The sequence below is a fragment of the Malus domestica genome, chromosome 15 (assembly GCF_042453785.1).
Source record: "Malus domestica chromosome 15, GDT2T_hap1".
In the NCBI taxonomy this organism is placed as follows: Eukaryota; Viridiplantae; Streptophyta; class Magnoliopsida; order Rosales; family Rosaceae; genus Malus; species Malus domestica.
In genome coordinates this window covers 16,982,605-17,009,276 of record NC_091675.1, presented here as the reverse complement: position 1 = coordinate 17,009,276, position 26,672 = coordinate 16,982,605, and the positions used below count along the sequence as shown (strand labels likewise).

Here is a 26,672-nt window from a genome sequence, read left to right as displayed (position 1 = left end):
GTTGAAGATGAGTACTCGAGAGCAATGCCAAGTAAGTAATCAGGTAAGGGGTTCCAGGCAGTCAGTTCCTGGCTGGAAGCTTGATTCCAAGTGCTGACTGATTGCTCTCTTTCTCATTGTCTTGCAGGTAAGAACAAGGCCAAAGGAAAAGACAGGGAAAAAGCATGATATGGGATACTCTTGCTTTTAACCCTGATGATATGAGATATTCTTGCTCTAGTATAGCTTGTTTACAGAGGTATTATCGGGGGGAAAGAAAGCTGAATATTTCGAAAGGCTTCGTTGGGAGTGCCCTCTCAGATAAGAGAAAAGGTTGAGCATTTTTGCAGGTCTGCCTGTTCGTTAGGGATGGAGGTCGACATATATAGGAGTCTCCCTAACATCAAGTAATAATGCTATTCCTTTACCCTGCTTGGTTATAGCACGGTAGTGGGAGCTCCAGCTTCACATGTTTTAACTCTGTCAGAGCACTTTGAAAAAGTGGTATGTGGTATCTGGAAAGTTGATGTTGCGTGTGAAGATTACAGACAAGCTTTATCCAAGGAGATCCAGCTCTTGAAGTTGGGAAAGTGGTGCCTCTTCGGTTTTCGGACAAGCAATCCTGTCGGGGATCTGGCTCTCGAGATTCGGAGAACGATGCCTCTTCGATTTTTGAGAAAGCAATCCTGCTGGGGGTCTGGCTCTCGAGATTCGGAGAGCGGCGTCTCTTCGATTTTTGAGAAAGTAATCATGTTGGGAGTCTGGCTCTCGAGATTCGAAGGGCAGTGCGTCTTCGATTTTGGAGCAAGCAATCTTGTTGTGAGTGTTTTCTCGAATGTGAGTAAAGGTTGGGCATGTTTGCTAGTCTACCTTGCCACGAAGCACAAAGGTTGACACACAGGGACTTTCCAATTATCCAGCAGTGGTACTGTTCCTTTACCCTCTATTCGATTTTTGAGAAAGTAATCATGTTGGGAGTCTGGCTCTCGCGATTCGGAGGGCGGTGCCTCTTCGATTTTGGAGCAAGCAATCTTGTTGGGAGTGTTTTCTCGAATGTGAGTAAAGGTTGGGCATGTTTGCTAGTCTACCTTGCCACGAAGCACAAAGGTTGACACACAGGGACTTTCCAATTATCCAGCAGTGGTACTGTTCCTTTACCCTCTATTCGATTTTTGAGAAAGTAATCATGTTGGGAGTCTGGCTCTCGAGATTCGGAGGGCGGTGCCTCTTCGATTTTGGAGCAAGCAATCCTGTTGGGAGTGTTTTCTCGAATGTGAGTAAAGGTTGGGCATGTTTGCTAGTCTACCTTGCCACGAAGCACAGAGGTTGACACACCGGGACTTTCCAATTATCCAGCAGTGGTACTGTTCCTTTACCCTTGTGGGTAATAATATGGTAGCTAGACCTTCAAAATTTATGTGTCTAAACTTTGTTAGTGTTGTTTCTTTGCAATTCTTTTACCCTTCTTGGTCAGAGCGATGTAGCGGGAGCTGCAAGCTTCACGTGTCTCAACTTTGTCAGAGAACTTTGGCAAAGTTATCTGTGGTACCCATGAGTTACTGTTGCGTGTGGGAAGTGGGTGATTGAACAGTACGATTCATGTGCTTTCTACTTCGCCAGAAATCTTCGACAGAATGCCCATAATTTCCGCAAAGCTGAGTGTGCGTGTGACAGGTGCTGACAAGGCTGGAAAAGTAGGTGCCTCTTCGGTTTCTGAGATCGGCCCTCGTGGTCTCTGAGCAGCCCAGCTTTTGAGAAAGCAAGCCTCTTCGATTTCTGAGATCGGCCTTCGTGGTCTTTGAGCAGCCCAGCTTTTAAGAAAGCAAACGCCTCTTCGATTTCTGAGATCGATCCTCGTGGTCTCTGAGCAGCCCAACTTTTGAGAAAGCAAACGCCTCTTCGATTTCTGAGCAGGCGCCTCTTCGATTTCTGAAGCTTCGTCGAGTGCAGATTTTTATAGGGGCTGACATTAAGTTCCAAAGCACACTTGAATATCCACCAGTAGAAGCTCAATTCTTGCACTTCTAAGATCTTGATTTGTCCGACCTCTTCTCTCTTCAACATCTTTGAAAATGTATGGCCCCTCCGACCGTCGTTTTGACTTGAACCTTGTTGAAGAGGCAGCCCCGCCTTCTCCAGACAACATATGGCGCCCATCTTTCGTCTCCCCTACTGGTCCTCTTACCGTTGGGGATTCCGTGATGAAGAATGATATGACCGCTGTGGTAGTGGCCAGGAACCTTCTCACTCCCAAAGATAACAGACTACTTTCCAAACGGTCTGATGAGTTGGCTGTTAAGGATTCTCTGGCTCTCAGTGTTCAGTGTGCAGGTTCTGTGTCTAATATGGCCCAACGCCTATTTGCTCGAACCCGCCAAGTTGAATCATTGGCGGCTGAAGTGATGAGTCTCAAACAGGAGATTAGAGGGCTCAAGCATGAGAATAAACAGTTGCACCGGCTCGCACATGACTATGCTACAAACATGAAGAGGAAGCTTGACCAGATGAAGGAATCTGATGGTCAGGTTTTACTTGATCATCAGAGATTTGTGGGTTTGTTCCAAAGGCATTTATTGCCTTCGTCTTATGGGGCTGTACCGCGTAATGAAGCTCCAAATGATCAACCTCTGATGCCTCCTCCTTCTAGGGTTTTGTCCAGTACTGAGGCTCCGAATGATCCCCCTCCGGTGCCTTCTCTTTCTGGGGCTCTACCGACTGCTGAGACTTCTCCTAAGCAACCTTTGTAAAGGCTCCCTCTTGTTTGTTTATTTTGACTCAAGTATATGTACATATTTGTAACTTATCGGGGATATCAATAAATAAGCTTTCCTTCATTTCAACGTATTGTGTTAAATACACTAAAGCCTTCTTCGCTAAGTTCTTTGAATTTTCTTTTGTTGAAGCTTGTATGTTGAAGTTTTGTGAGTGGAGCATGTAGGTTGAGGTAGTGTTCCCTTAATTTCCCGAGTGAGGAAAACTTCTCGGTTGGAGACTTGGAAAATCCAAGTCACTGAGTGGGATCGGCTATATGAATCTTAGAACGCCATTGTGTTCTGTCCTGTGTCATGTCCTCCGTTAGATCCAAGTACTCTAAGTCTTTTCTTAGGGTCTCTTCCAAAGTTTTCCTAGGTCTTCCTCTACCCCTTCGGCCCTGAACCTCTGTCCCATAGTCGCATCTTTTAATCGGAGCGTCAGTAGGCCTTCTTTGCACATGTCCAAACCACCGTAACCGATTTTCTCTCATCTTTCCTTCAATTTCGGCTACTCCTACTTTACCCCGGATATCCTCATTCCTAATCTTATCCTTTCTCGTGTGCCCACATATCCAACGAAGCATCCTCATCTCCGCTACACCCATTTTGTGTACGTGTTGATGCTTCACCGCCCAACATTATGTGCCATACAGCATCGCCGGCCTTATTGCCGTCCTATAAAATTTTCCCTTGAGCTTCAATGGCATACGGCGATCACACAACACGCCGGATGCACTCTTCCACTTCATCCATCCAGCTTGTATTCTATGGTTGAGATCTCCATCTAATTCTCCGTTCTTTTGCAAGATAGATCCTAGGTAACGAAAACGGTCGCTCTTTGGTATTTCTTGATCTCCGATCCTCACCCCTAACTCGTTTTGGCCTCCATTTGCACTGAACTTGCACTCCATATATTCTGTCTTTGATCGGCTTAGGCGAAGACCTTTAGATTCCAACACTTCTCTCCAAAGGTTAAGCTTTGCATTTACCCCTTCCTGAGTTTCATCTATCAACACTATATCGTATGCGAAAAGCATACACCAAGGAATATCATCTTGAATATGTCCTGTTAACTCATCCATCACCAACGCAAAAAGGTAAGGACTTAAGGATGAGCCTTGATGTAATCCTACAGTTATGGGAAAGCTTTCGGTTTGTCCTTCATGAGTTCTTACGGTAGTCTTTGCTCCTTCATACACATCCTGTATAGCTTGGATATATGCTACTCGTACTCATTTCTTCTCTAAAATCCTCCAAAGAATGTCTCTTGGGACCCTATCATACGCTTTTTCCAAATCTATAAAGACCATGTGTAAATCCTTTTTCCTATCTCTATATCTTTCCATCAATCTTCGTAAGAGATAGATTGCCTCCATGGTTGAGCGCCCTGGCATGAACCCGAATTGGTTGTCCGAAACCCGTGTCTCTTGCCTCAATCTATGCTCAATGACTCTCTCCCAGAGCTTCATTGTATGACTCATTAGCTTAATACCCCTATAGTTCATGCAATTTTGTACATCGCCCTTATTCTTGTAGATAGGCACCAAAGTGCTCATTCGCCACTCATTTGGCATCTTCTTCATTTTCAAAATCCTATTGAAAAGGTCAGTGAGCCATGTTATACCTGTCTCTCCCAAAACTTTCCACACTTTGATTGGTATATCGTCTGGGCCTACTGCTTTTCTATGCTTCATCTTCTTCAAAGCTACAACCACTTCTTCCTTCCGGATTCTACGATAAAAAGAGTAGTTTCTACACTCTTCTGAGTTACTCAACTCCCCTAAAGAAGCACTCCTTTCATGTCCTTCATTGAAAAGATTATGAAAATAACCTTTCCATCTGTCTTTAACCGCGTTCTCTGTAGCAAGAACCTTTCCATCCTCATCCTTGATGCACCTCACTTGGTTTAGGTCCCTTGTCTTCTTTTCCCTTGCTCTAGCTAGTTTATAGATATCCAACTCTCCTTCTTTGGTATCTAGTCGCTTATACATATCGTCATAAGCCGCTAACTTAGCTTCTCTCACAGCTTTCTTCACCTCTTGCTTCGCTTTTCTATATCTTTCACCATTTTCATCGGTCCTATCCTTGTATAAGGCTTTACAACATTCCTTCTTAGCATTCACCTTTGTTTGTACCTCCTCATTCCACCACCAAGATTCCTTTTGGTGTGGGGCAAAGCCCTTGGACTCTCCTAATACCTCTTTTGCTACTTTTTAGATACAACTAGCCATGGAATCCCACATTTGGTTAGCTTCCCCCTCTCTATCCCACACACACTGGGTGATTACTTTCTCTTTGAAAATGACTTGTTTTTCTTCTTTTAGATTCCACCATTTAGTCCTTGGGCACTTCCAAGTCTTGTTCTTTTTTCTCACTCTTTTGATATGTACATCCATCACCAACAAGCGATGTTGATTAGCCACGCTCTCTCCTGGTATAACTTTGCAATCCTTACAAGTTATACGATCCCTTTTCCTCATTAGAAGAAAATCTATTTGTGTTTTTGACGACCCACTCTTGTAGGTGATCACATGTTCTTCTCTCTTCTTAAAGAAGGTGTTGGCTAAGAAGAGATCATATGCCATTGCAAAATCCAAGATAGCTTCCCCATCCTCGTTTCTCTCCCCAAAACCATGGCCACCATGAAAACCTCCATAGTTGCCTGTCTCCCTGCCCACGTGTCCATTTAAATATCCTCCTATAAATAACTTCTCCGTCTGAGCAATTCCTTGCACTAAGTCTCCAAGGTCTTCCCAAAATTTCTCATTCGAACTCGTATCCAACCCTACTTGAGGTGCGTACGCACTAATCACATTGATAAGTTCTTGTCATATTACAATCTTGATTGCCATGATTCTATCTCCTACCCTCTTGACATCTACAACATCTTGTGTCAAGGTCTTGTCCACGATGATGCCAACACCGTTTCTTGTTCTATTTGTGCCTGAATACTATAGTTTAAACCCTGAGTTTTCTAGATCCTTTGCCTTACGACCAACCCACTTAGTTTCTTGTAGGCACATAATATTTATCCTTCTCCTCACCATAACTTCTACTACTTCCATAGATTTTCCCGTCAAGGTTCCTATATTCCACGTTCCTAAACGCATTTTGCTCTCTTGAGCTCTACCCTTCTGTCCTAACTTCTTCACCCTTCCCCGTCTAATAGGATCAAAGTACTTCTTTTGTGTGTTCCGTGTAAAGTTGATAGGAGCATATGCTCCCAAACAACTTTGAGTGGAGTCGTTCGAAAAGAAGTTTCTATAGCCCCCTTGCTCATTTAACACTGCATCCGGGTGCCGATGGAGATACAGCGACCCTTGCTCACTTATCACTGTGCTCGGGCCACACAGCGCGCCACTTACGGGTGACGCCCTAGCTTTAGCGCGATTTCGTTCTGGATTCATTTTCATAAGGATTCGACGTGATCATGGAGTGCCGGCTGTCGACTACCTGACGCCCTCCTCCTCCTCCTTTATCCGGGCTTGGGACCGGCAATGTAAGATAAACTTACACGGCGGAGTTAAATCTCTTACAAAAGTATAAAATTCAAAAATTTAATGTGAGCTCCCTTAGTATGTAAAAATTAAAGGGAAAAAAAATACTCTTATAGTGTAAAATGATTCTCTTAAAGTGTCAATAACAACGCATTTTGCTTAAACATCAAAGTAATAGGGCAGAAAGGAGAGAAATCTGTTGGTTTATTTTCTTTTTCTTGAACCAAGAAGCAACAAAAAATCCACATTCGATCTAAAAAAATGCCACATAATTTTCCATATATGGACAAAAGGTGAATTACCCAACTGAAAAAATGACCAAACACATACATGCCAAAACTTACTTGTTAAAGCTGCGAGCCTAAGAATACACATTAACAAGGTCAAATCTAAGGCTTCGCCAGTTCATTTTTTACTGTAAAGGGTTCACCAATTCGACGGTAAAACATCCGTCGAATAGGTATGCATTCCCTCCCTCGACCAACACTAGTTTGTTGTGTATTACAAACAGAACATCAGAACAAGGTGTCAAACAAACCGATTTCAAGTGAACAATCTGGTAAATTTCCAAGGTTCTCATATCTCCCCGAGCCAGCCACTTCAAGAGTAGTCGTACAGCGATATGCTCTTGTCATCCGACACACTTGCAAGTCTACCAGGCATTCCTCCTGGTCGAAACGCCACTCCCCAGACTTGGTCAGTGTGGTTGCTCATTGTCTGCACAGCTCCCCTCATGCTGATATCCCACAGCCTCACAGTTCTATCACTTGAGCCTGTTGCAACAGCCGCCCCATCACTGCTCACATCCACACTCAGGACCCATCCTGCATGACCTGACATAGCTCCAACCAAGGTTTTTCCTTCAGCGTCATACATGTGTACATGGGTATCATCTGAGCCTGTGAAGAGTAACCTTGGCTCAACGGGTGAAAACACGAGAGACCTCACTGGCATGAAGTGGCCTTCCAGGTGGTGCAGGAATTTGGCACGATCTGCATCAAAAACAGAAACGGTTCCATCCATCGAGCCAAAAGCAATGCGTCTCCCATCAGGACTCCAGGCAACCGATAGCACAAACTTCTTGCTGCTGCTTTTATCAGTTGGCTTGGTACCTTCGGGGCGAGGAATAGACAATGTGGCTACTATATCCCATGTGGCAGTGTCCCAAACTTTGACTGATGCACTTCCCCCACCTGCCACAGCTAGCATGGTACCCTGATCGGGTACCACAAATTAGCATCAATTTGAATATTACCAAAAGGGTCTGCTTCAAATACCTTCAATCAAATGCCTCTAAACTTGCTTTAGCAAACAAAAAAGATGGTTCTCAGTATGAATCAGAAATCACTCGGAGCCTCGATAAATGTAATGCTAAAGACCCTAAAATAAGTCTATTTTAGATACAAACACTAAATATGTTCACTTGGAGCATCTCATTTATTCAAATTTGGTCCACTTTGAATATCAGTTTAACAATTAAGCACTAAAAGAGATCAACAACTTCTCAAGAAGAACTTTCCCGAAAACGGGGATACCATTGTGGTGGTATCTAAGCATTCACGCTATTCCGCGTGGTAAATTTTAAATGGTATCCTGAAGTCAATCACCCAATGTCACGTGGGAAATTTAAAACGTATGGCGTTATAAGACGTATGACAGAGTGTGATTGGCTTGAGATACCGCTACATACTGCATAGCGTAGGTAAGTTTGTCTCCAATTGGCATCTCTGACACTATTAGTAAAGCAGCCAAGCAAAATACAACATATTCTAAATCCCCAAGTCTAATTTTATCATAATTTTCAAAGTAGATAAAAATAGGGATGTGATATTCACACATCCTATTTTACTTATCACGCTCCTTTTTAATTTTCAACCGTTAGATCGGATGAATTGAAGAAGATCAATAGACATAAATTATCAAGGATCGTGTGAGAAGTAAAATATAATGTGTGGATAGCACATCCCATCAAAATAAACTCAGCAGAATTTAATGCATAGATACAAAAACAAGTAATTAAATACAAACTTTACTCAGAAAATAAATATCCAAAATTTCCAACATTTGCAACAATGTACCTGGGGATTGAATCGTAATTGCCACACTTCAGACGGCGGGGCTTCGAGACTGGCCACTGTATTGTTGGTATCAACATCAAATACCCTGACGAAGCTATCCAGCGAAGCCGAGGCGGCGATGCGGCCGGAGGGATGGGCCGCCACCGAAGCCACGCCGAGGCAGTGGCCGGTCATTTTTCCCCGGTTCACCAGCTCGTCCGGTTGCCACAGCCTCACGGTCTCGTCCAGTGACCCGGTTAGCAGCAAAGAGGGTCGGGACTCGGTGGCCGGCACCCACGTCACCGCCCATACCGACTCGTCGTGCGCGTCCTCGATTGATTTCAGTCCGGCTAGCTTCATTGGTGATTGATTTTGGTGAAACGAGAAGAACCCTAGTTTGCTCACTTCTTCACTCTTTTCGGTCTTCAATTTTCTTTTTCTGGAAGCTTTTTGGGATTTATGTTTGGGCTAAGATTTTGAGTTGTTGTAGAGTTTGGACCTACCTGAAATTTGTCGGCCCGTAATTGAGTGGATTTGTTAGGACTTGTTCTTTTTTTAAAAGAGAATAAATAATGACAAGCCACGGTTATCCATCCCTCTTTCATGCTCAGAGAGGCTATGGTGAATTTACACACCAATTTTTACTTCTCACACAATTTATCGGCCGTCGGATTAAATGAATTCTAAAATATCAATAACTAAAAATTAACAAGGATGTGTGGCTGGAGAAAATGAGTGTGATTGTCCTTTGTTTATGTCCATTGTATCCTATTGTAAAGTTACCAAAATACTCAACTAAATTTTAGGGAACTAATGGTGACCCTCCCACCTTCAAATCGGCAAGTTTGCGGTCAACCATTTTCTGGCCGCTTGGGGTGGTGCTTTAGCTTGCCGTAAAAAATGAAAAGCCAATGTTTCTCCAGCTTCTTTGTGCAATGGGTCTCCATATCTTTTGTCATCAATCTCTTTTTTTGTCGTTAAAAAAATTCCAAAGTTGATTGAAGATTAGACTAATCTTAATGCAAGCTTCATAATAGATACGTCGACTCCAAACTCAGACGTATACTCTACTACATTTTTGCGTTTATCACCGGAATACGAACTCTACATTTCTTATATCATATTAATAAGAAGAAGGAAAAAAATCACTAAATCGATACTTAATCGGTATATTGCCTCTAACTGATTCGCCAGGAGTTCAAAGCTTAGGTTAGGTTGATGTTGAACTGTCCCAAATGGTGCCCTAAACCTAGATATTCATTTATGCCACCGACCATAGTTAACTACTTTAATTTGGACCCCAATACCCAGCTACTTGTTCGCCTATTCATCATCTGTGTATATAAGTGCTTGATTGGGGCCGGCCGGACCAACAAATTAAATTGCCAAAAAGGATGTGAATGCATCGTTCTTTGGTAGCCGGCTAGGAAGGGACGAATGGTGTTTCCTAATGCAATTTGGTACTTAGAATTAACTATATATTGCAATTTTCCCACTTGATTTTGTATGTTCTTATTATATATATTTTAAGGCTTTTTAGCCAAATTGGTCTCTGAGATTGTCCATCATTAGTCATTTTGATCATTCTGTGAAAAATTTCCGTTAAACTGATGAGTGTTTTTGTCAAATCAACAATTTCACTTGAACTGATTGTTTCTTCAATTTAATTGAGATTTTTCACATAATGACCAACATAATTGACGGTGGACAATCTCAATGATCACTTTTATCAATTTTAAATCTCAAAAACTAAAGCGATGAGTTATGACAATCTTAAAAACTATTTTGACTAAAAAAAACTTTTTTTTTTGAAGTAAAGTTGCATTTGTGATCATGTTACTTGTACTCTAGTTTTATTAATGAGTAATGACTTCTCTTTTATTTTAAACCACTCCACCCACACCTTTTACATTATCCTTCAATTTTAACATAAAGCAATGATGCCATTTTCTCGTTTCATTACATTGTTACGTAGGACAACAACTTAGAAGAAACTTTATCATACAAGTTACAACAATGTCTGTCATGTGTTAGTTCGTTTAATTGTTAAATAAAACAGGTTCATCTTTCTCCTTTAGGATATAAAATAATAATCATTATTAGATCAATTGACCAAAAAATAATCATTATTAGATCTGCAATGTATGTCATACATTGTTGCATCGTAATAACAATTCAATAACTTACAAAATATTGTATGCAGTTGTTTTCATGAAAATTTATCATGTTATATACATATAAAGAAGATTGCACACGAAAACAAAACTAGTTCAAATTATAGAACCCATACACACATTGTACTTTAATACAAAATGGCTCTAAAAGGAGAACAAAAACCACATTGAGATCCCTCAATCCATACATAGTACAAGTACCAAATCCAAAAATTCGCCTACTTCTTCCACAACGAGCTCCAAGAGGTGAGGAAAAAATAAAGCCACACTCGGAAAACCCATTGCCTATTATTTTGTGTACTTGTGTACACACTCACATCATCAAACACAATCAATCCAAAATCCAAATTCACGTCACTCTAATCTACATAGGAGAGAGATTCGTTAGTGTAATCGGAAATATGTTCTCCTCTTCCTATATCTTTAGTCGCGTATATCCACCAATTATACGACAGAATTTAGACCAGGAGGCAGAGGGTGCTCCTAAAGATTGGACAAAAACCCAATCCAAGCCCTAATGCCTTCCATGTTTTCTTTGCCAGTATATACCATAGTTCTTTATCTAAGTGTTAAAATCAAATGTGAATGTAAAAGTAGACAATGGTGAGTAAAAAACCAGTGCATGCAGATTAGGGCATCTTCTTTTTCTGCCTCATTGAGTTCATCTTCTCAAGCTTCCACTCATCTCTCAGCCTAGCAATGAAGTTATCAGCTTTCGTATTAACATCTGGGCTAGGGCAGAACACGGAGGATCTGCCGCTGCTGCCGCCACCACCGCCGCCATCTCCACTGTCCATCACGTTGACTTTTCTCTGTACTTCTGACTTTGACTTCAAGTCTTCTTCCTTACGTGGCCACGCATCAACGTCATCAACGTCCTCCAATTCAGGAGATCCACAGCGTGAGCTCTCCGCGCTCCTTATCTTAACAAAATCCCCGCGCACAAAAAACTTCAGATCCGGCATTTTGAACGGCGGAGGAGGTGGCGGCGCCACCGGAATTAAAGGACTCTGGCTGCCGCTGTTTACGTTTTCCTCGTACAGATAAGTGCTCGACTTAGTCGGCAACGGCGGGCGGCCACTGGAGGCGGAAGATCGTCGCCGGGAAGTAGCCGGAGGTGGTTGTTGCGGCGGAGTTGGTGGCGCCAGCGGGAAACTAGTATTCCAACTCTTTTGTTTTCGCAATGCCGGCTGTGGTGGTGGTGGTGGTGGAGTTGGAGGTGTCGAGACCGAGTGAACTTTCTTAGTTTTGCTCATTCCCTTTTTGAACAGATTATGAAACACAGAATGTGGCGGCGGCGGGGGTGGTGGTGGAGGAGGTGGCGACGGCGGCGGTCTTGTGAAAAAGTATTCTCCTTCTCCTCCTTGTCGTTGGTGTTCAGGCAGAGAAGCAGCAGTTTCGTAAATGTTTCTGGTACCGGTGACCTTGTGCTTCTTCTTCCTCTTTCTCTGATTAGACAGAACCGAAGCCCAAACCATCGCTATCTCCTTCTTCACATTACTCTTCCTGCGTTTCGGCTCCGACCGAATCCGAATTGGCGATGGCGGGGCAGCAGGCCTTGGCGGCGGAGGAGGTGGAGGCGTCGGTGGTGGAGTTCGAACATCCTCAATTTCTTCACCCTCTTCAGTAATATGCTTATTCACTACTTTCCCCGTTTTTGGATCTTTACGTCCAACGGTCTGATACGTCCTTCTCGTTTTTTGTTGACGTGGTGGAGGCGGCGGTGGAGGTGTCGGTGTTGGCGACTTTTGCGGCGGGGGATGAGAAGAGTAAGGTACGAAAGTATCCACCGGAATCTCCTTAATCACATCTGAGTACTCCTCGGATCGGCGTTGGTGTGAAGTTGACGGGGCACGATTGTAATTGCCGATTTCGAAGTCGTCGAAGAAGCGGAACTGCGGCTTGTTGTGATCCGGAGTTTCCCACACTGAGTCTTGCCCGAGTTGCCTCAGATCCGGGTAGGAGCTGCTGCTCCTCCTCAACCGGCCACCACCGATTTCCGGCGTCCTCCTCTCTGAATATCCAAACCATTGCTGCGGAAGTACAGACCCAGCTGCTTCCGATTCCGATATGTTCGCGCTGTTTGTAGTTACTTTGTCCAAAGGGTGTGGAATATTATTGTCGGGAATGCGATCTTCCTCGGTAGGTGATGCGTCTTCGTTTCGCTTGGCGAAAACGCCGCATAGGATTGCGAAAATGACGAGAAACACATTGAGGGAGTCCCAACTTTTCTTGACAGAAATGGTGGGGCGGAGGAGTTGAGAGGTGAGAGATAGGAATGGAGGGATGGTATAGAAGAGGATGAGTGAGATGATGATGGGGAAGAGGATGATGAGCAACGGTGGACTTAAAAGCGGAGACGGTGAGCCATGGCGGCGAGGCATGGAGGAGGGGGGTGGGGGTGGGGGTGGTGGTGATGATGGTGAGTTGGGACAAGTAGGTGGGGGGTGGCGGTTTTGATGGGTCTTTAGGCTTTGTTTACTTGCATTGCTTTTGATGAGTTGGGGTTTTGGGGCTTTGCTTGTGGAGATAAAGAGTACAAAATAAGAAATATAATTTGTTTTTTTGGTCAACAAAATGAAAAATAATTTAGCAGACAAAGATATGCCTTTTGAAAATGAAATATTAATAATCCACGTTTCATAATTTCTTATTAATCAAAATCCATTGAGAGCGTTGTATCATTAAATCAACATAATACAAAAATAATCTGCTTTTTAATTGGTTGTATTTTTTCTTCATGTTTATCTAAATCACGTGATATGTGATGAGAAAAATACAAAGAGTATACAATTGAAGATATAAGAATCTTAAGAGCATAACTCACACACACTCTCTCTCTCTGATTACATGCACTAAATATCTTCTATTCTTATTAAATTTTATAGGTGATATGACGTTCTTTTGAATAAGAATCGACGTGTTACATGCATTCATCTAAACTATTAATCATGTAGATTTGCATACGTAGACCTAACGTATTACGAAACTATTATCTTTTATGAACTAGTTTCGTGCTTGTGTGGGTAAATTAGAGATAAGACTGATAAGAACATGTATAATCAAATAAAATGAAAGCAAAACTATGCATGTGAATCATAAGGGTGGATTAGATTGAAGCATTCGAATTAATACCAAAACTTAATCATGCTTAAGGCATTACACATAATTTATTATGTTTTTATAATTGTATGGTAGTGTGTATCACTCGACAATAATTGTTTGATAACAACCAATAGTACACCGACAAATATAAAATTATTTTAAAACATTCAAGTGTATGAATCTTTTATTCAAATTAATAATTGAACAATACCTGTCTACTCAAAGAAAAAAAGTAAGAGTTCATACTCAAAATTATTCGTTATCGATTTATAGAATTCCGTTTTTATAATCAGAACCGTTCATATTATAAATCACTCTATAAAGATTTCCTTTGTAAAAAAATGAATTAAAACTAAGGTCGTTTAGTCATCGAACTATATAAAAACAAATTAATGGAATTTGTATAAGTATTATGAAACATTTATGTATTTGCTAAAATAGATTAACAAAACGACCTCAGTTTTAATTCATTTTTTACATAGATGATCTTTACAGTATGATTTATAATATGAACAGTTCTTATCATAAGCACAAAGCTCTGTGATTCGAATACGAAGACTTTTGAGTAGGAGTTCCTACTCCCCTTTGAGTAGCCAAACATTGTTCTTAATAATCTGATCTGCCAATTCACCAAAAATAAAATAAAATAAAATAAAATAAAAATTGATTTTAAAAAAGAAAGAAAGATAACTAAAAATATTAATTTGAAGTTCTAAGGCAAGCAAGTTGCAGGTGTATTCCATATACAGAGAAGCAGAGGACACTTGTACGTACTAGTCAACCAATTTCCTTCTTCTCTTTTCTCTTTGTTTGAATGATTGGAGCGTGGTGCGATCATTGAAATTATATACCCTTTTACAATGAAAACACCACGACCGTTCCTCTTTGGTGACAATCTGTCAAACAAGAATTTTTCAAAATTTAAAAAACCCTTAATCCTGGAGAGAATCCGCTGTTTTATAGCCGATTTTAGAGTTTATGTAGAGTCATGCACGTGTTGAGAGATAAAGATTTACAAATTCGTTGTTACACATCTTCTTTTGAGTTTATCTCTCATCACGTAACTTGAGTTTCTCATTGTGTGAGAGCGATAAACGCAAGGGCACCAAAAAATCTCTCGCTTTTTACTTTTCCTGTTGTTTTAGAGTTCATTAATGGTAATACAGCTTTTTACGTGGCCAGTTTTCCTGCATGTTTTTCTCTTAACTATTTTGATTTCAGACTGTAAAGGAGGCTTTAACATTAATTAACCGAACACATATGTTTTCAAATTATGACTTTCTAGTGTGTGGACAATTTGGCTTGGAAAAAAAGCCAGAAGCCAAGCGTGACAACTACTAGTGCTTAAAAATCATAGCAGGAGCTGAAGAGCGCACTAATAAGCAGAAGCTGTGTTGTGGGAAAAAGCCATAATTCGAATCCTAGTGCTTTTGGCTTATCCCATGTCCCACACATGTCCTTACATATAGAGAGGCCTCAGCTTCCATGGCGTGCAAGCAACTTTTTCAAACAGCAGAAACAGATAGGGTTAAGAAAGGACAGCTCCCATGGCCACCACGACCAAGTGTCGTCCAGATCTCTCCAAGGGGACGGCTATGCCTATTAGCTAGCGTTTAGGGACACCCTTTTCTTTCTTTCTAACTTTTTCTTTACATTTTTCTCACGTGAAAACGGGATATCTCCATTGTTTTGTGACTTAATTAACAAAAGTGACTACCAATCTCGATCCCTTTATTTTTCTTACGATATTTTCTTAATTTTTAGATTAATAAATCAAAAGATAATATAAATAAAAGAAATCAAGTCATTTTGCAGGACATAATTTCTTGCTTCACTCCAAGTTAAACACAAGTTAAACACCATGCTAATACAAACTGTTGTTATTGATTAGTGGATATTTCATCATACTGATATTTAAAACAAAATCATTGCTAAAAGCAAAATTTCACTACTTTTTGGGATTTTGCAACCCACTTTGGATGGAAAGTTGTATTTTTAATAATAATAAATAAAAAACCTATGATACAAGAATCAAGTGACCCAATTTGATATTCAAATTATCAAAAAAACACTCCTTAAAAATGGACTTTTGGAGGAAAAATATATGATGCAAGAATAGAACCACTAATTTTAATTAGCACCAAATTTTTGTTCAGAGTTGTATATACATCAATGGTCAAGAATCTCCGCTTACCCATACCACATCCCAAAGTGTTATGTATATCCAAATTAGGAATGATCATAGCCAAGTTACTTTACTCCGTAGTTTAAAGTAGTTTAGAACACCGCTCAAATAATATTTAATAAAAATAAAGTGTTGTCCAAAAAACTATGCAGCACAATGGGCTTAAATTGAGATAAACATAGTTCAAATTTTGGGCCTTCACATGTGGGCCGAAATGTGTCGGCAATCAAGAAACCGGTCGTGTTCTTTTTTGGTATGGAAACTTATGACCAAAAACCCTAACTCTGAATCCTCCTGCAAATGCCTTAACCCCCGGAACTGGGATCACCTCTTCGGTCACCTGGTCGTAGAGCTTTCTGTCTCTTCTGGATTTGATTTGGGTTTGTTTCATACGGCTGAATCAGAGAGAGATGGTGTGGTTTCAGTGCGAGGATTGCGGAGACAACCTCAAGAAACCCAAGGTTTTGGGTCACTTTAACTGCTGCTCTGCTCGAAAGGTCTCTTCTTTCCCTATCTAAGACTCTGTTTGGTTGCCGAGAAAGTTTGGTTTTTAACTTGTTGGGTTGCTAATATTGTCGCTGTTGTTGTTGTTGTTGTTGTTGATGCTTCAGCTTTCGTGCATTGATTGCGGAGAGACATTTGGGAGAGAAGCCGTTCAGGGTCACACACAATGTATGACTGAGGCGGTGAGTGCTCATTGTTTGGATTACGAATCGAACGGTTTGGATTAGGAAATATTTTGAATTCAAGGGTTTGGTTTCTTTGTTTTTGTTTGCAGGAAAAATACGGTCCCAAGGGGGCACAAGGGAAACCTTTGAATGGTGGGGGAGCCAAGCCCAACAACAACAGGGATGGAAAGCAGCAACCCGATTTTGATATTACTGTCGGGCTGACTAAGCGATTTCCATGGTTTTGTAGGTATGTTCATCTCATTCCAGTTTGTTCATAATCTTTTATTTGTGTGTTTGTTTAGAGGTCATATCAAAAGATTGCGGTGAATTTGAAAGCAATGGTCCGAATTGATCCAACTAGTTCGATTGAAGAAATGCATCATCTGATCATATGTATGATATACTCTTTAGCGAGGTTTTCGTTGTTTGCAGTCAGTTTTCTTTTCGTGATTGGGATCTGATCATTGGTTGCTGGATATATATTTGTACTTTCAGTCTTTGCAATACTAAAGCCACTAGTGAGCAGACCTTGCTGCTGCATGCTGAAGGAAAGAAGCACAGGGCAAAAGCCCGAGCCATCCATGCAGCAAAGCAGCAGCCTAAGCAGCCGGAAGAATCTGTTCCGGATACAGAACCTCCACCCAAGGACACTCCCAAGGCTGAAGCTCTTGAGAATAAACAAATAGAAGAACCTAAATCGCATGATGCATCTAGAGTCAATACCGAACAACAAAGTCCTGAAGCAGAGACTTACACCTTGCTGAAAAATAAAAAGAGAAAGCTTGATGCATCCAAGAACGATGAATCAAGCAAGAAGACTAAGGATAATACATCAGATGAAGTAGGAAATGGCAAAGTGGTTCAGAGTGGGAAGACAGAAGCAAATGGGAAAGAGGGAGAACTTACTACGAAAACAAAGTGGAAGAAGTTGATTACGTCAACCCTAAAATCGGTATGAAATCTGAGTAAAATCGTTTCTTGCTTTACGCTAAAATTGTGCAATGCATCATGCTACTTTTAAAAAGAGAAAAAGAAAGTAAGTATTCTCCATTTTCATTTATATGCATTTGTTTTACGTCATTGCCAGTTTTTCAGTGTAAAATTGATCTGCGTTATTATTCATGGGTGCAGAACGACGGAGTCCTGAAGATGAGGAAATTGAAAAAACTTGTGCTGAAGGCTCTCGAAGAATCCGGCATAACAGATGACGAAACCAAACTGAGTAAGAAGCTTGAGCACAAGGTTTGCGGCCAATCCAATGTTTATTTGTTCATCTTTATTCATGATCCGCAAACTAGTAGTATCAACTTGTCTTCGACTCATCCTTTACATTATTTTTTGGTGCCAGATCAATTCGAGCTCCAAATTTAGAGTCGACGACAAGTATGTTCATTTGGCTGCCAAGGATTAAAGTGCGTCAGTTTGAAGCGGAGTGTGACTAGGGGATTTCAGCGTAGTATATTGGCCTTATCCCTTCATTCAAATTCAGATTCGAACGCAGAGTTAGGACGCGGAGGAGCTTAGGTTACATCTACATTTTCTAATCATTTCTTCCGTTTGAAAAGTTTTCGGAAGAAATATCCTTGTCATTAATTCTTCAATTCTCTATGAATCAGACATTGTGATGATTGTCCGTAGTAAAAGATGCGTTCTTAATTTGTTTTGTGTTTCGGAGAGAAAGCTTAATTTAAAACTTAATGTTTATCTTCACCAACAAGGTCATGAAATAACAAGAAGATGGTAAAATACCAGTCCTCTGTACTTAAGGTACTATGTTTTCAGGTAACGGGTATCAGACACTCTGGAGAGAAAAGTGGCGGAAAGCGCCAATTGGTTGAAGGTTATGTTCATTCGCTCGAGTACTAACTCAACCACAGATTGAATTGGCACTCGGGAATGAAGAAGACGAAATCCTCGGTGTGTCCGTGCAACAGTCAGTCATAACAAACGAATAAGTCTCATGTATGTTGGTTGCAAGCATGACCAGACATGTCAACAAATCAGATTTTGATCCGAATTCGATACTAGTATAAACGGATCCGAATTAATACAACATAGTGGGTAGTGTGTCCTTGTAATGGGGGCTCAGGGCCTTGGTTAAGCTCTGTCATGTAACCATAACTTTAATGATGTGCTTAATTACAAATTCACGCTACAAGGCTCGTTAAGTTTGTCATTTAGTGAGCTAAGCTGATGGAAAGTTCGTACAAAGGTAAAGTTCTGGTTTCGGCAACTGAAATGCGTTCAAAGTTTAAAGATGACACATCTCTGTATTTCACCTCCATAAAATTCTGTTTAATTACAAAGTTTACAAACACAAATACTCGTCTCGCCGCCATTTGTTCATACAAATATGAATATACAAATACGGTAGCTCATAATCATCCAAATCTTGTACTCTTGATGTCTAAAGAATTGTATGGGAAGTTCAGGTTCTTTTCATTTATTCCTTTCCTTTTTTTCATTTACCTCCCTTTCCACCGGAAAAAAACAAAAACAAAAAAACGTTAGTATTTGTGTCCTTACGGGGCCCTTCCAATCCCACTGATTTCTTCATGCTTGTGAAGATGGTGCTAGCACGCTTCCGATTGAGCAAATCTAGAACATCCGAAACAATGCTATGATCAACAGCACGACAGCACAAACTAGTGCCTGCAACAATTGGATAATTATGCCAATTAATTCTCTGATACATGGTTAAAGATGTAAACTTTAAACTGCAGAAACACTCTAGAATGGAAACACGTAATCGAAAGAAAGAGAGAGATATACAGCAATTGCAGAGGCGGCTAGTCCTGCTCGCTCCCTAGGATCCTTCCGATAGTAATTTCCAAAATAGAGAACTGTGGCATAGTACCACATTAATGGGAATACGAAGCCTAAAAGAAACCTGTGGTGCAAGATACAGGAGTGAGACAAGGAATAATGAAAACAGAGGAAGGATAGAGGAATTAAAGATACTCACGAAAACCATCCTATCCCACAGCCAAAGCATGGAAGCTGTTTCTCGTATATTCCTGACGGAAAGTCCTCTGCATCTCTAATTAGGGAATATTTGCCTTTTTCAGGATCTGCAGCATCTTTTGCTTGCCCTACCATGACCATAATATCCCTCACTTGTCTGGATAAACAGTTGATATAAAAGATCCAGTAGCTATAAAGATCTTGTTTATCGACAGAAATAGAAATTACATGTATCCGGGATCAGATTCATGACACTTTAAAATTACAACTGCATGCCAGCCCAGTATTTGATCAGGAAGTCTTTTAACACAATCATCAATTCTAGCATGCTGATACATTCTCCCACTAATAGGTTGTAACCAAGCTGATTAGTGCTGGAAGTTGATACAACTAGAGGCATTCCAGTTTAAGTACAATGTTAAAAATTATCTATACAACAAACTATCATGGATGGAAACAGTGAATGAATGACTAAAAATACAATTCGATAGAACAAACACATTCCATAGTCCATGAGAGGAAGATTGATCCTTGTCACAGATAATTCTAAAAGCACTTATAAGTTATAAGTTGCGAAACCCAAATAGGCTTCGCTAAAGAAAATGTGAAAACAAGATCCTACCTTTAAATATTGAATAATATCGAGCTGATGGTCTCAAACGTTCAAGATGCTTTTCGGATGGTGATTTCACTAGCTCAAGGTCGTTTCTCAAACCTACTGCTGAAGCATCTGCAACACCAATAAATCTTGTATCAGAGTAAGGAAGTAGTAAATTCATGACTGGTCATGTCAACTTAATCGTTTTAGTTCTGAACAAGTAAATATAGTCATAATTTATTATATGCAAAGAAGATTAAGCCCGAGGAATCAAGAGAAGTTTGCATACTTTGATCCATGCGTCCTACAGCAGAATTGCAGATGAATACGAGGAGTCAAAATCCTGAATTCTGTTACCACACCTTTGTATGCCTGTTCCACAAAATTAGAACTTCAGTTCATATCCAATTTAACCCGGATTTTTATTTTGGTCATGATCTTTGAGAAAACATTCATCTTTACTTGCTCGCATAACAAACATAAAACTTGAACTAAAGTTTGCAACTGCTTGGAGCTAAACAAGCCCTCCCTTATATGCTTAAAAATAATTTAGAAATCACCTTTCTCATAGCATGCAAATTCATTCCATACAAATTAAGGCATATTACGGGAATCGGGATCATTAGCTTAAACCGGAATTGAGCACAAGCAATTGATTGTGGCTAATCAAGCACTCCCCTTATTATGGTTAAAAAGGATTCACAAATCACCTTTCTCGGGGCATACAAATTCATTCAGTACAAAATTATAGCCTACTAAGGGATCGTTCACTTAAACCGGAACTGAACACACGGGTGGATTGGACCCAGCAACATTGCTATTCTCCAGCTCAGGTGGACATACGACACGGGATTTACATGGTACTATGATGGACAACTACTTGGAACAACAAAACCTTAGTTCTTGTGAGTGGTGTCCTAAAAAATTTCATTAACTATTAACCCATATCTAATTATCTATGCTAGTGCTGCAAAAACTTCCACAATTATTCCAAATCACCCCAATTCAGCTCATAAATCATTGAACTAAGAAATCCAAAATTCAAGCACACACAATCATATCAAGACAAATTATTGAATACCCATCAAGTATTAACAAGAAAGTTAGGCAAAGCTTTGAACTTTATGCAAATCCCAACAAACCCACAAGAGAAAAACAGTTTATTCAAACAAATCAATCATAAAAATTGAAAGAAAATCTGCAGATAGAAGAGCTGGAAGAGAAGAAGGAACTTACCCAATGATTTGCAGGAACTGGGTAGCAAAATTCCAATGAATTTTGTCCTCCACAGATCAAAAATTCAGAGGGGATCTTTGTGAATTAGAGAGAGAGAGGGAGAGAGAGGTCTTGTACATGTCAAGCAAGGCCCCCTTCAGCATTAAACAACTGAAAGCTCAGAAAAATTGACTACTCCTTTTTTGGTCTATTGTCTTTTGAAAAATAGAACAAATAAAATACAGTTACATACTTATCAAAATATTAAAAGAAGTTTTTATTTTTATTTTTTTTATATATATAATATATATATATATTTTTTTTTTTAATTTTCTTAGGGTTTTGGTTTTATTAATAAAGTTTTTTATTTGCAGAATGGTTGGTGGAGGAACCAAAGATTTTGATTGGATGATAGTCAAAAAGACACCTAAGCCCATCGTATTTGACTCTCAATTTTCTGCGGAACTATGCAATATGATTGGTCGGAGGCTTCAGGGCCTTAGAGCTCCCACAGTTGACATGTCATTTTTGCGTTGTTTTTGTTTTTCTATTTTCCGGTTTATGCGCGAGCAATGATTGGAAAGAAATTATGCTACTAACCCAGATTATCCTTAATTTTAAAATTTTAATTTGTAAAAAATATTAGGTTGGATAATCTCTGAAGTCCAAGTATATGAATAACGATTTAAAACAAAATTGCACCTTAACCTTTTCATTAAAATTTGAAACTTCAAAAAACTAGTGTGCATAGAACTTTATTGACTATGTTCAAGAATGTAATGCATACACGCGACATTTATTAATTTACGATTATCATTGCAAATGTCAATTCGACTAGTTGCTTGAAGAGAGATATATATATATATATATGGGTGAACTGTTAATTTTGTTTTTGAATTATTACATCAGTGAAAATTAGGTTTTTAAACTATTTTTTCAGAAAAATCAGTAATTAAATTACAAAAATCTGCCAATTATACCCTTAATATTATTTGAAGTTACTATATTCAATATTAACAATTTAAGTCACGTTACTTACATGTGATTCATATTGGATTGTAGATTAAAAAAATTTCATAAAGAAATAGTGTATGGAGTTAACTTTGGAGAATAAATTGGTAGTTTTTCATATGAAATAGTGTAAGTTAACTTTGGATGATAAATTAGAATTCGCAACCTATATGAAATGTTAAGGATTTATAGGTGAGAAAATGACAGTATTACACTCTAAAGTGTGTCAAGTGTTTTAAGTTGACGAAAAATTGGATATAGCTTTAATTATGATAGTAGGGATGAAATTAACAATTTTTGATAGATTTAGGGACTTATTTTATCACAAAAATTTCACTGACCTAATTTTCACTGAGATGATAGTTCATGAACTAAATTGAAACTTCACCCTATATCTATTGACTATGATATGGATGCTTATATGTATTTATTGACAATGTTATGGATGTTTTTTTTTCTTCAAATTTTTAAATATTTTTTAAAAGGACAACTGGTGGCAAGCGACAGTTATCCAACCATTTTTGGGGCTGGAAAGACTCACAGAGACATTTTAACCTCCTCATGACCACATTCAAATAGATTCATCAGTTTGGAGCCTCGAACCCGAGACCTCCTTGTTGTTTTTTATGTTATGGATGATAACCTCTTGTGAGTTGTGGTGTATATTGTTTACCATGTATGAATAAATAAAGCTCTAAGAATATGATACTACTTTATGGTTTTCTTGTTTTTACAATAATTTCATTACTTTTAATATCAATTTTGATTTTTTGACCTAAATGAAATTAGTCCATCAATATTATCAAGGTGGTTAATAGGCTCACACCATATGAACACATCAATATGGGATCCACCTTTATATGTGTTACTACTTAAAACATCTCAAATGACGATTGATTGTAGGTTTTTTTTTGTTTTTGTGAACCGAATATTATATATAGGTTTTGTAGTTAAAATTGTCTTTATGATTAACATAACTTCTCACTTTGATTTCTGACAATAAAAATCGATAGAAGTGGTCCCTGAGTTTGTCCACCGTAAATCATTTTGGTGATTTCGTGAAAAATCTGTCATTAAATGAAAATGGTGGTTTGACAAAATTACCCTTAAAAAGATGGTCACATAGCCGTTCATGTGACAATAAAAAATTACATCATGGTTACATGACAGTCCAACAACTTTCAATATAAAGAGGAAAAATTTTAGAGTAGTAAACTTGAATCAATGGGAAGAAGTAGAAGGAAGGCCATTTGGTTTGGCGGTTAGCTTGCCCAACAAATTAAAGGATGATTATATAATCTAACGGTCAGAATTTGGTTGTTGACTTTTTGATTGATCAACAGATACAATTTCCTTAATTAATTAACCTTCACCATCTAAAGCAAAGGGGGGATGCATCCTTCAAGTTACTTAGGTTGCAAGTAACCATGAATTAATTTGTTTAACTATTCATCATACCTTTGAGGTTCAATGATCGCTGATTGACCTTTTTCAAACCATCAATTTATAGAATTCAATTTTAAATTTAAAATGACAAAATAAAAACGTGAATAGATTTATGCTTATATACAAAACAAGTTTATAAATTTATAAATTGATGGTTTGAGATTATATTGGATGTAAAACTTGACGAAGTTTAACTAATGCTGATAGAGAAAGTGCGCATAAAGATAACCGATAAAATTCAAGCGTAATTCTTAAACAGGCTTTGAATGGACAAAACCAGTTCATATTTGAATTGAAACCTACAAAAAAACCAATAAACACATTTAAGCCCATGAAAAATCAACCACCACCTTCCAACGTAATACGGATATACTGGTACGGTGATATTTATAAAAAAAGACACGATCTTTCAAATGACACGTTTAGTATACTTCCGTGCTAAGAAATAAAAGATTATAATTTGAACAACGTCGTTTAAAATTGACACGAAACGATACGGTGCAGTATAACTCGGTGACTCACCCCTGCAAGTTGTTCTCACACTAGTTAGAAGCCAAGTAGCTAAATATCCAGGTTTCTCTAGAACGCCAAACTCCATACCCAAGCCACGTTTCCTCTTTCTCTCTCTCCTTTCCTATTTATTTCTCCTCTGCGCCTGAAATTTCAGTTCTTCCCTTCCTATCAGTGCTTCACTTCCCAAGAATTTCCAGGGAGGAGGGAAAGTTGAAAAATGGGGGATGAAAGGGGTTCCTTACACGTGTCAGACAGTAACAGTCTTGATCACCACGACAACGATGATCAGAGCCGTACGCTGGACATATACCCTCTCAGCAGCTACTACTTCGCTTCCAAGGAAGCCATTCCTGTCAAGGACGAAACTCCAGCTGATCGTCTTCGCAGATTGAAGTCCAAGTACTTATTTTTTTTCTTGGGTTTTTATTTATTAATTTATTAATTTGTGTATTTTCAATTGGGTTTCCTTTATTTTTCATAAATTTTTGCTTAAAAAAATAGAAATGTTAATTTTGGTTTTGTGGTGGTTGAAATATAGTTATGCTGCTTATGGACTGAGGACTTGTGTGGAAGCAGTTATTCTGGTTGGTCCCTTGTCCTTCTGAAGCAACCTGCTTTATTATTTATTTATTTATATTCGAGCGATATTCTAATTAATCTAATCTAATGTAAACTACGGGGGGAGAGGGATTTCGATATCTAAAATGCGATTAAATTTGGAATTGGCTTTCACCATAATTCAGGTTGAGTTGTTCAAACATCCTCATGTGCTGCTCTTGCAAATAAGGAACTGCATTTTTAAGCTTCCCGGGGGTCGCTTAAGACCCGGCGAATCAGGTGAATTGAACTCATCAGTTTCGTCGAAATAAGTGCGAGATTTCATGTGAGGTTACACTAAAATGGGATTTGTTTGAACCCGCAGAGATCGACGGACTGAAACGGAAGCTGTCGAGGAAGCTTTGTATCAATGCAGATGGTGATGGGATTCCTTGGGAGGTAAGGAAAATGGAATATGTTTGTTTTGTTTTGGGGGTGGTTTTCAGATCGAAAAATTGGTGGTAATTGTTGCTTCATTGTTTAGGTTGGGGAGTGTCTTGGGGTGTGGTGGAGGCACGACTTCGAAACATTGCTCTGTCGAGACTTGCCACCTCGAGTTGAAAACCCAAAGGTAGCTTGTTTGGTCTCCCTCTCAGTCTCATATGTGTTAATAATGGTTAACTAACTACACGATGTGGCAACCGATCTGTTAATGATCATCCTAATTGATGTATAGAAGAGTGCTAGGATCAGTTGCCCGCGCGGTGGTGCTGATTTGGCTGTGCTTTGTGGCTAGGATCAGCCCGCCTGGGTGTGCAACTGATCGTAGCACTCCCTTGATGTATAATATATTATGTCATCGACTCATCAGTTAATGTGTTATGAAAATATGGTATTCCTAACAAGGCTGCTTCAACTGGGTAGCCAAGAAGTATGATTTCTTATGTTTATGTCGTTATGTAGGAGTGCACCAAACTATTCATCGTGAAGTTACCAGATTGTCGGAAGTTCATTGCGCCAAAAAACCAAAAATTGCTCGCTATTCCCTTGTGCCAGATCGCCAAAAACAACGAGGTAAATGATCTTAAAATTTGTGTCCGTACATGTTTATGAGTGTGTACGAGTGTTTGAACATGCGATGGAGATTGAATCAGTCTATTGTGTTGTGTTCCACAGACTTATGGACCTGTAATATCAGGTGTTCCGGAGATGCTATCAACGTTTACCATCAACATTATCGATGATTAAGATCGTTTTGATCGCCATTGTAGAGTATGCGGTGTGGTTTGCAGACAAGGATTGGCAGTAAAAATGTGTGTTGGAGAAAGTTGTTCACTAGGAAGCTAGCTATCTCTCTGTAAATCTTGACAAACGTTTGTGTATGTATTTCGTGTGTAGATTTCGTAAAGGAGCAGAGGTGTTGAAGACACCAATATAAAATGATACTTGTTATGTTTGGCCTGAGTTTTATTCCTTCTTCAACTTCTATTTCTGACGACGGCTCTCTTGGAGAATTAAAATTTAAAAGAAGAAAGATTGTCGTCTACGGAAATCGGAAGTTGAAAAATGAAGGTTACCTCTTCACTGAACTGAAATTTCACGACTACGCGATTGTACTCTGCGCTGGTGTGTGATGCAGTTTTCCCCCATCAAATCTCTTAACTTTCTCAACTTCATCCCACCTGCCTTATTCTGCATAAATACTCGACAGCAACACATAATTCCTCGAATTCCATGGTTCGAGATTGATAAGCTCTTTAGCTGCGAGTTCCGCGAGCTCTACTTCACCGTGAGTAGAGCAAGCACCTAGCAGTGCACCCTATAAAGCAGCATTCGGTTTCGTAGGCATACTCAATTAAACTCATTAGCCTCCCTCACCCGTCTGCTTAGCCCGAGACATCAACCACACATCCGTGGTGCTCTAGTTTTGGATCAATTTGGTGAGTTATATTCATTGAAGCAAACAA

General features: G+C 39.4%; 5 protein-coding genes across 6 annotated transcripts; 2 read left to right on the top strand and 3 right to left on the bottom strand.

Annotated features, from left to right (window-relative positions):
* Positions 1-6,483: 6,483 nt before the first annotated feature.
* Positions 6,484-8,739, bottom strand: LOC103400839 (WD repeat-containing protein VIP3-like). Its single transcript, XM_008339521.4, has 2 exons — positions 8,308-8,739; positions 6,484-7,444 (listed from the first exon to the last, which is right to left on the bottom strand). Exons 1-2 carry the CDS (start codon positions 8,644-8,646, stop codon positions 6,830-6,832), a joined length of 954 nt encoding a protein of 317 aa, XP_008337743.3. The 5' UTR covers positions 8,647-8,739; the 3' UTR covers positions 6,484-6,829.
* Positions 8,740-11,089: 2,350 nt separating this feature from the next.
* Positions 11,090-12,844, bottom strand: LOC103400840 (uncharacterized). The gene has a single exon (XM_008339522.3). It carries the CDS (start codon positions 12,842-12,844, stop codon positions 11,090-11,092), a length of 1,755 nt encoding a protein of 584 aa, XP_008337744.1.
* Positions 12,845-15,978: 3,134 nt separating this feature from the next.
* LOC103400841 (UBP1-associated proteins 1C-like) lies at positions 15,979-18,077 on the top strand. Of its 2 annotated transcripts, none has more exons than XM_008339523.4 (6): positions 15,979-16,247; positions 16,362-16,436; positions 16,529-16,668; positions 16,917-17,373; positions 17,553-17,663; positions 17,770-18,077. In XM_008339523.4, exons 1-6 carry the CDS (start codon positions 16,161-16,163, stop codon positions 17,830-17,832), a joined length of 933 nt encoding a protein of 310 aa, XP_008337745.1. In that variant the 5' UTR covers positions 15,979-16,160; the 3' UTR covers positions 17,833-18,077. The 2 variants fall into 2 exon arrangements, with proteins under 2 accessions (XP_008337745.1, XP_017178855.1); XM_017323366.3 differs by having other exon boundaries at positions 16,085-16,247; positions 16,362-16,422; positions 16,501-16,668.
* A 594-nt stretch (positions 18,078-18,671) lies between these two features.
* On the bottom strand, positions 18,672-21,439 carry LOC103415874 (uncharacterized). Its single transcript, XM_008354154.4, has 6 exons — positions 21,220-21,439; positions 20,273-20,355; positions 20,008-20,115; positions 19,387-19,513; positions 19,194-19,311; positions 18,672-19,073 (listed from the first exon to the last, which is right to left on the bottom strand). The coding sequence occupies exons 2-6, from the start codon at positions 20,280-20,282 to the stop codon at positions 19,020-19,022; spliced, it is 417 nt and encodes a 138-aa protein (XP_008352376.1). The 5' UTR covers positions 20,283-20,355; positions 21,220-21,439; the 3' UTR covers positions 18,672-19,019.
* A 2,683-nt stretch (positions 21,440-24,122) lies between these two features.
* On the top strand, positions 24,123-26,157 carry LOC103400879 (pre-mRNA cleavage factor Im 25 kDa subunit 1). The gene is made up of 7 exons (XM_008339561.4): positions 24,123-24,567; positions 24,707-24,752; positions 24,912-25,005; positions 25,091-25,164; positions 25,250-25,336; positions 25,669-25,779; positions 25,882-26,157. Exons 1-7 carry the CDS (start codon positions 24,386-24,388, stop codon positions 25,951-25,953), a joined length of 666 nt encoding a protein of 221 aa, XP_008337783.2. The 5' UTR covers positions 24,123-24,385; the 3' UTR covers positions 25,954-26,157.
* Positions 26,158-26,672: the final 515 nt, after the last annotated feature.

Excerpts from the sequence above, each read along its gene's own strand:
- LOC103400839 (XM_008339521.4), bottom strand. The coding sequence starts at position 8,646 with ATGAAGCTAGCCGGACTGAAATCAATCGAGGACGCGCACGACGAGTCG. Across the intron at positions 7,445-8,307 it reads AATTACGATTCAATCCCCAG|GGTACCATGCTAGCTGTGGC; the intron begins GTACATTGTTGC and ends GTACCCGATCAG.
- LOC103400840 (XM_008339522.3), bottom strand. The coding sequence starts at position 12,844 with ATGCCTCGCCGCCATGGCTCACCGTCTCCGCTTTTAAGTCCACCGTTG.
- LOC103400841 (XM_008339523.4), top strand. The coding sequence starts at position 16,161 with ATGGTGTGGTTTCAGTGCGAGGATTGCGGAGACAACCTCAAGAAACCC. Across the intron at positions 16,669-16,916 it reads CGATTTCCATGGTTTTGTAG|TCTTTGCAATACTAAAGCCA; the intron begins GTATGTTCATCT and ends TTGTACTTTCAG. Across the intron at positions 17,374-17,552 it reads TTACGTCAACCCTAAAATCG|AACGACGGAGTCCTGAAGAT; the intron begins GTATGAAATCTG and ends TCATGGGTGCAG.
- LOC103415874 (XM_008354154.4), bottom strand. Across the intron at positions 19,514-20,007 it reads ATATTATTCAATATTTAAAG|GGCAAGCAAAAGATGCTGCA; the intron begins GTAGGATCTTGT and ends TGGTCATGGTAG. Across the intron at positions 19,074-19,193 it reads TAGCCGCCTCTGCAATTGCT|GCACTAGTTTGTGCTGTCGT; the intron begins GTATATCTCTCT and ends CAATTGTTGCAG.
- LOC103400879 (XM_008339561.4), top strand. The coding sequence starts at position 24,386 with ATGGGGGATGAAAGGGGTTCCTTACACGTGTCAGACAGTAACAGTCTT. Across the intron at positions 24,568-24,706 it reads CTTCGCAGATTGAAGTCCAA|TTATGCTGCTTATGGACTGA; the intron begins GTACTTATTTTT and ends GTTGAAATATAG. Across the intron at positions 25,780-25,881 it reads AGATCGCCAAAAACAACGAG|ACTTATGGACCTGTAATATC; the intron begins GTAAATGATCTT and ends TGTGTTCCACAG.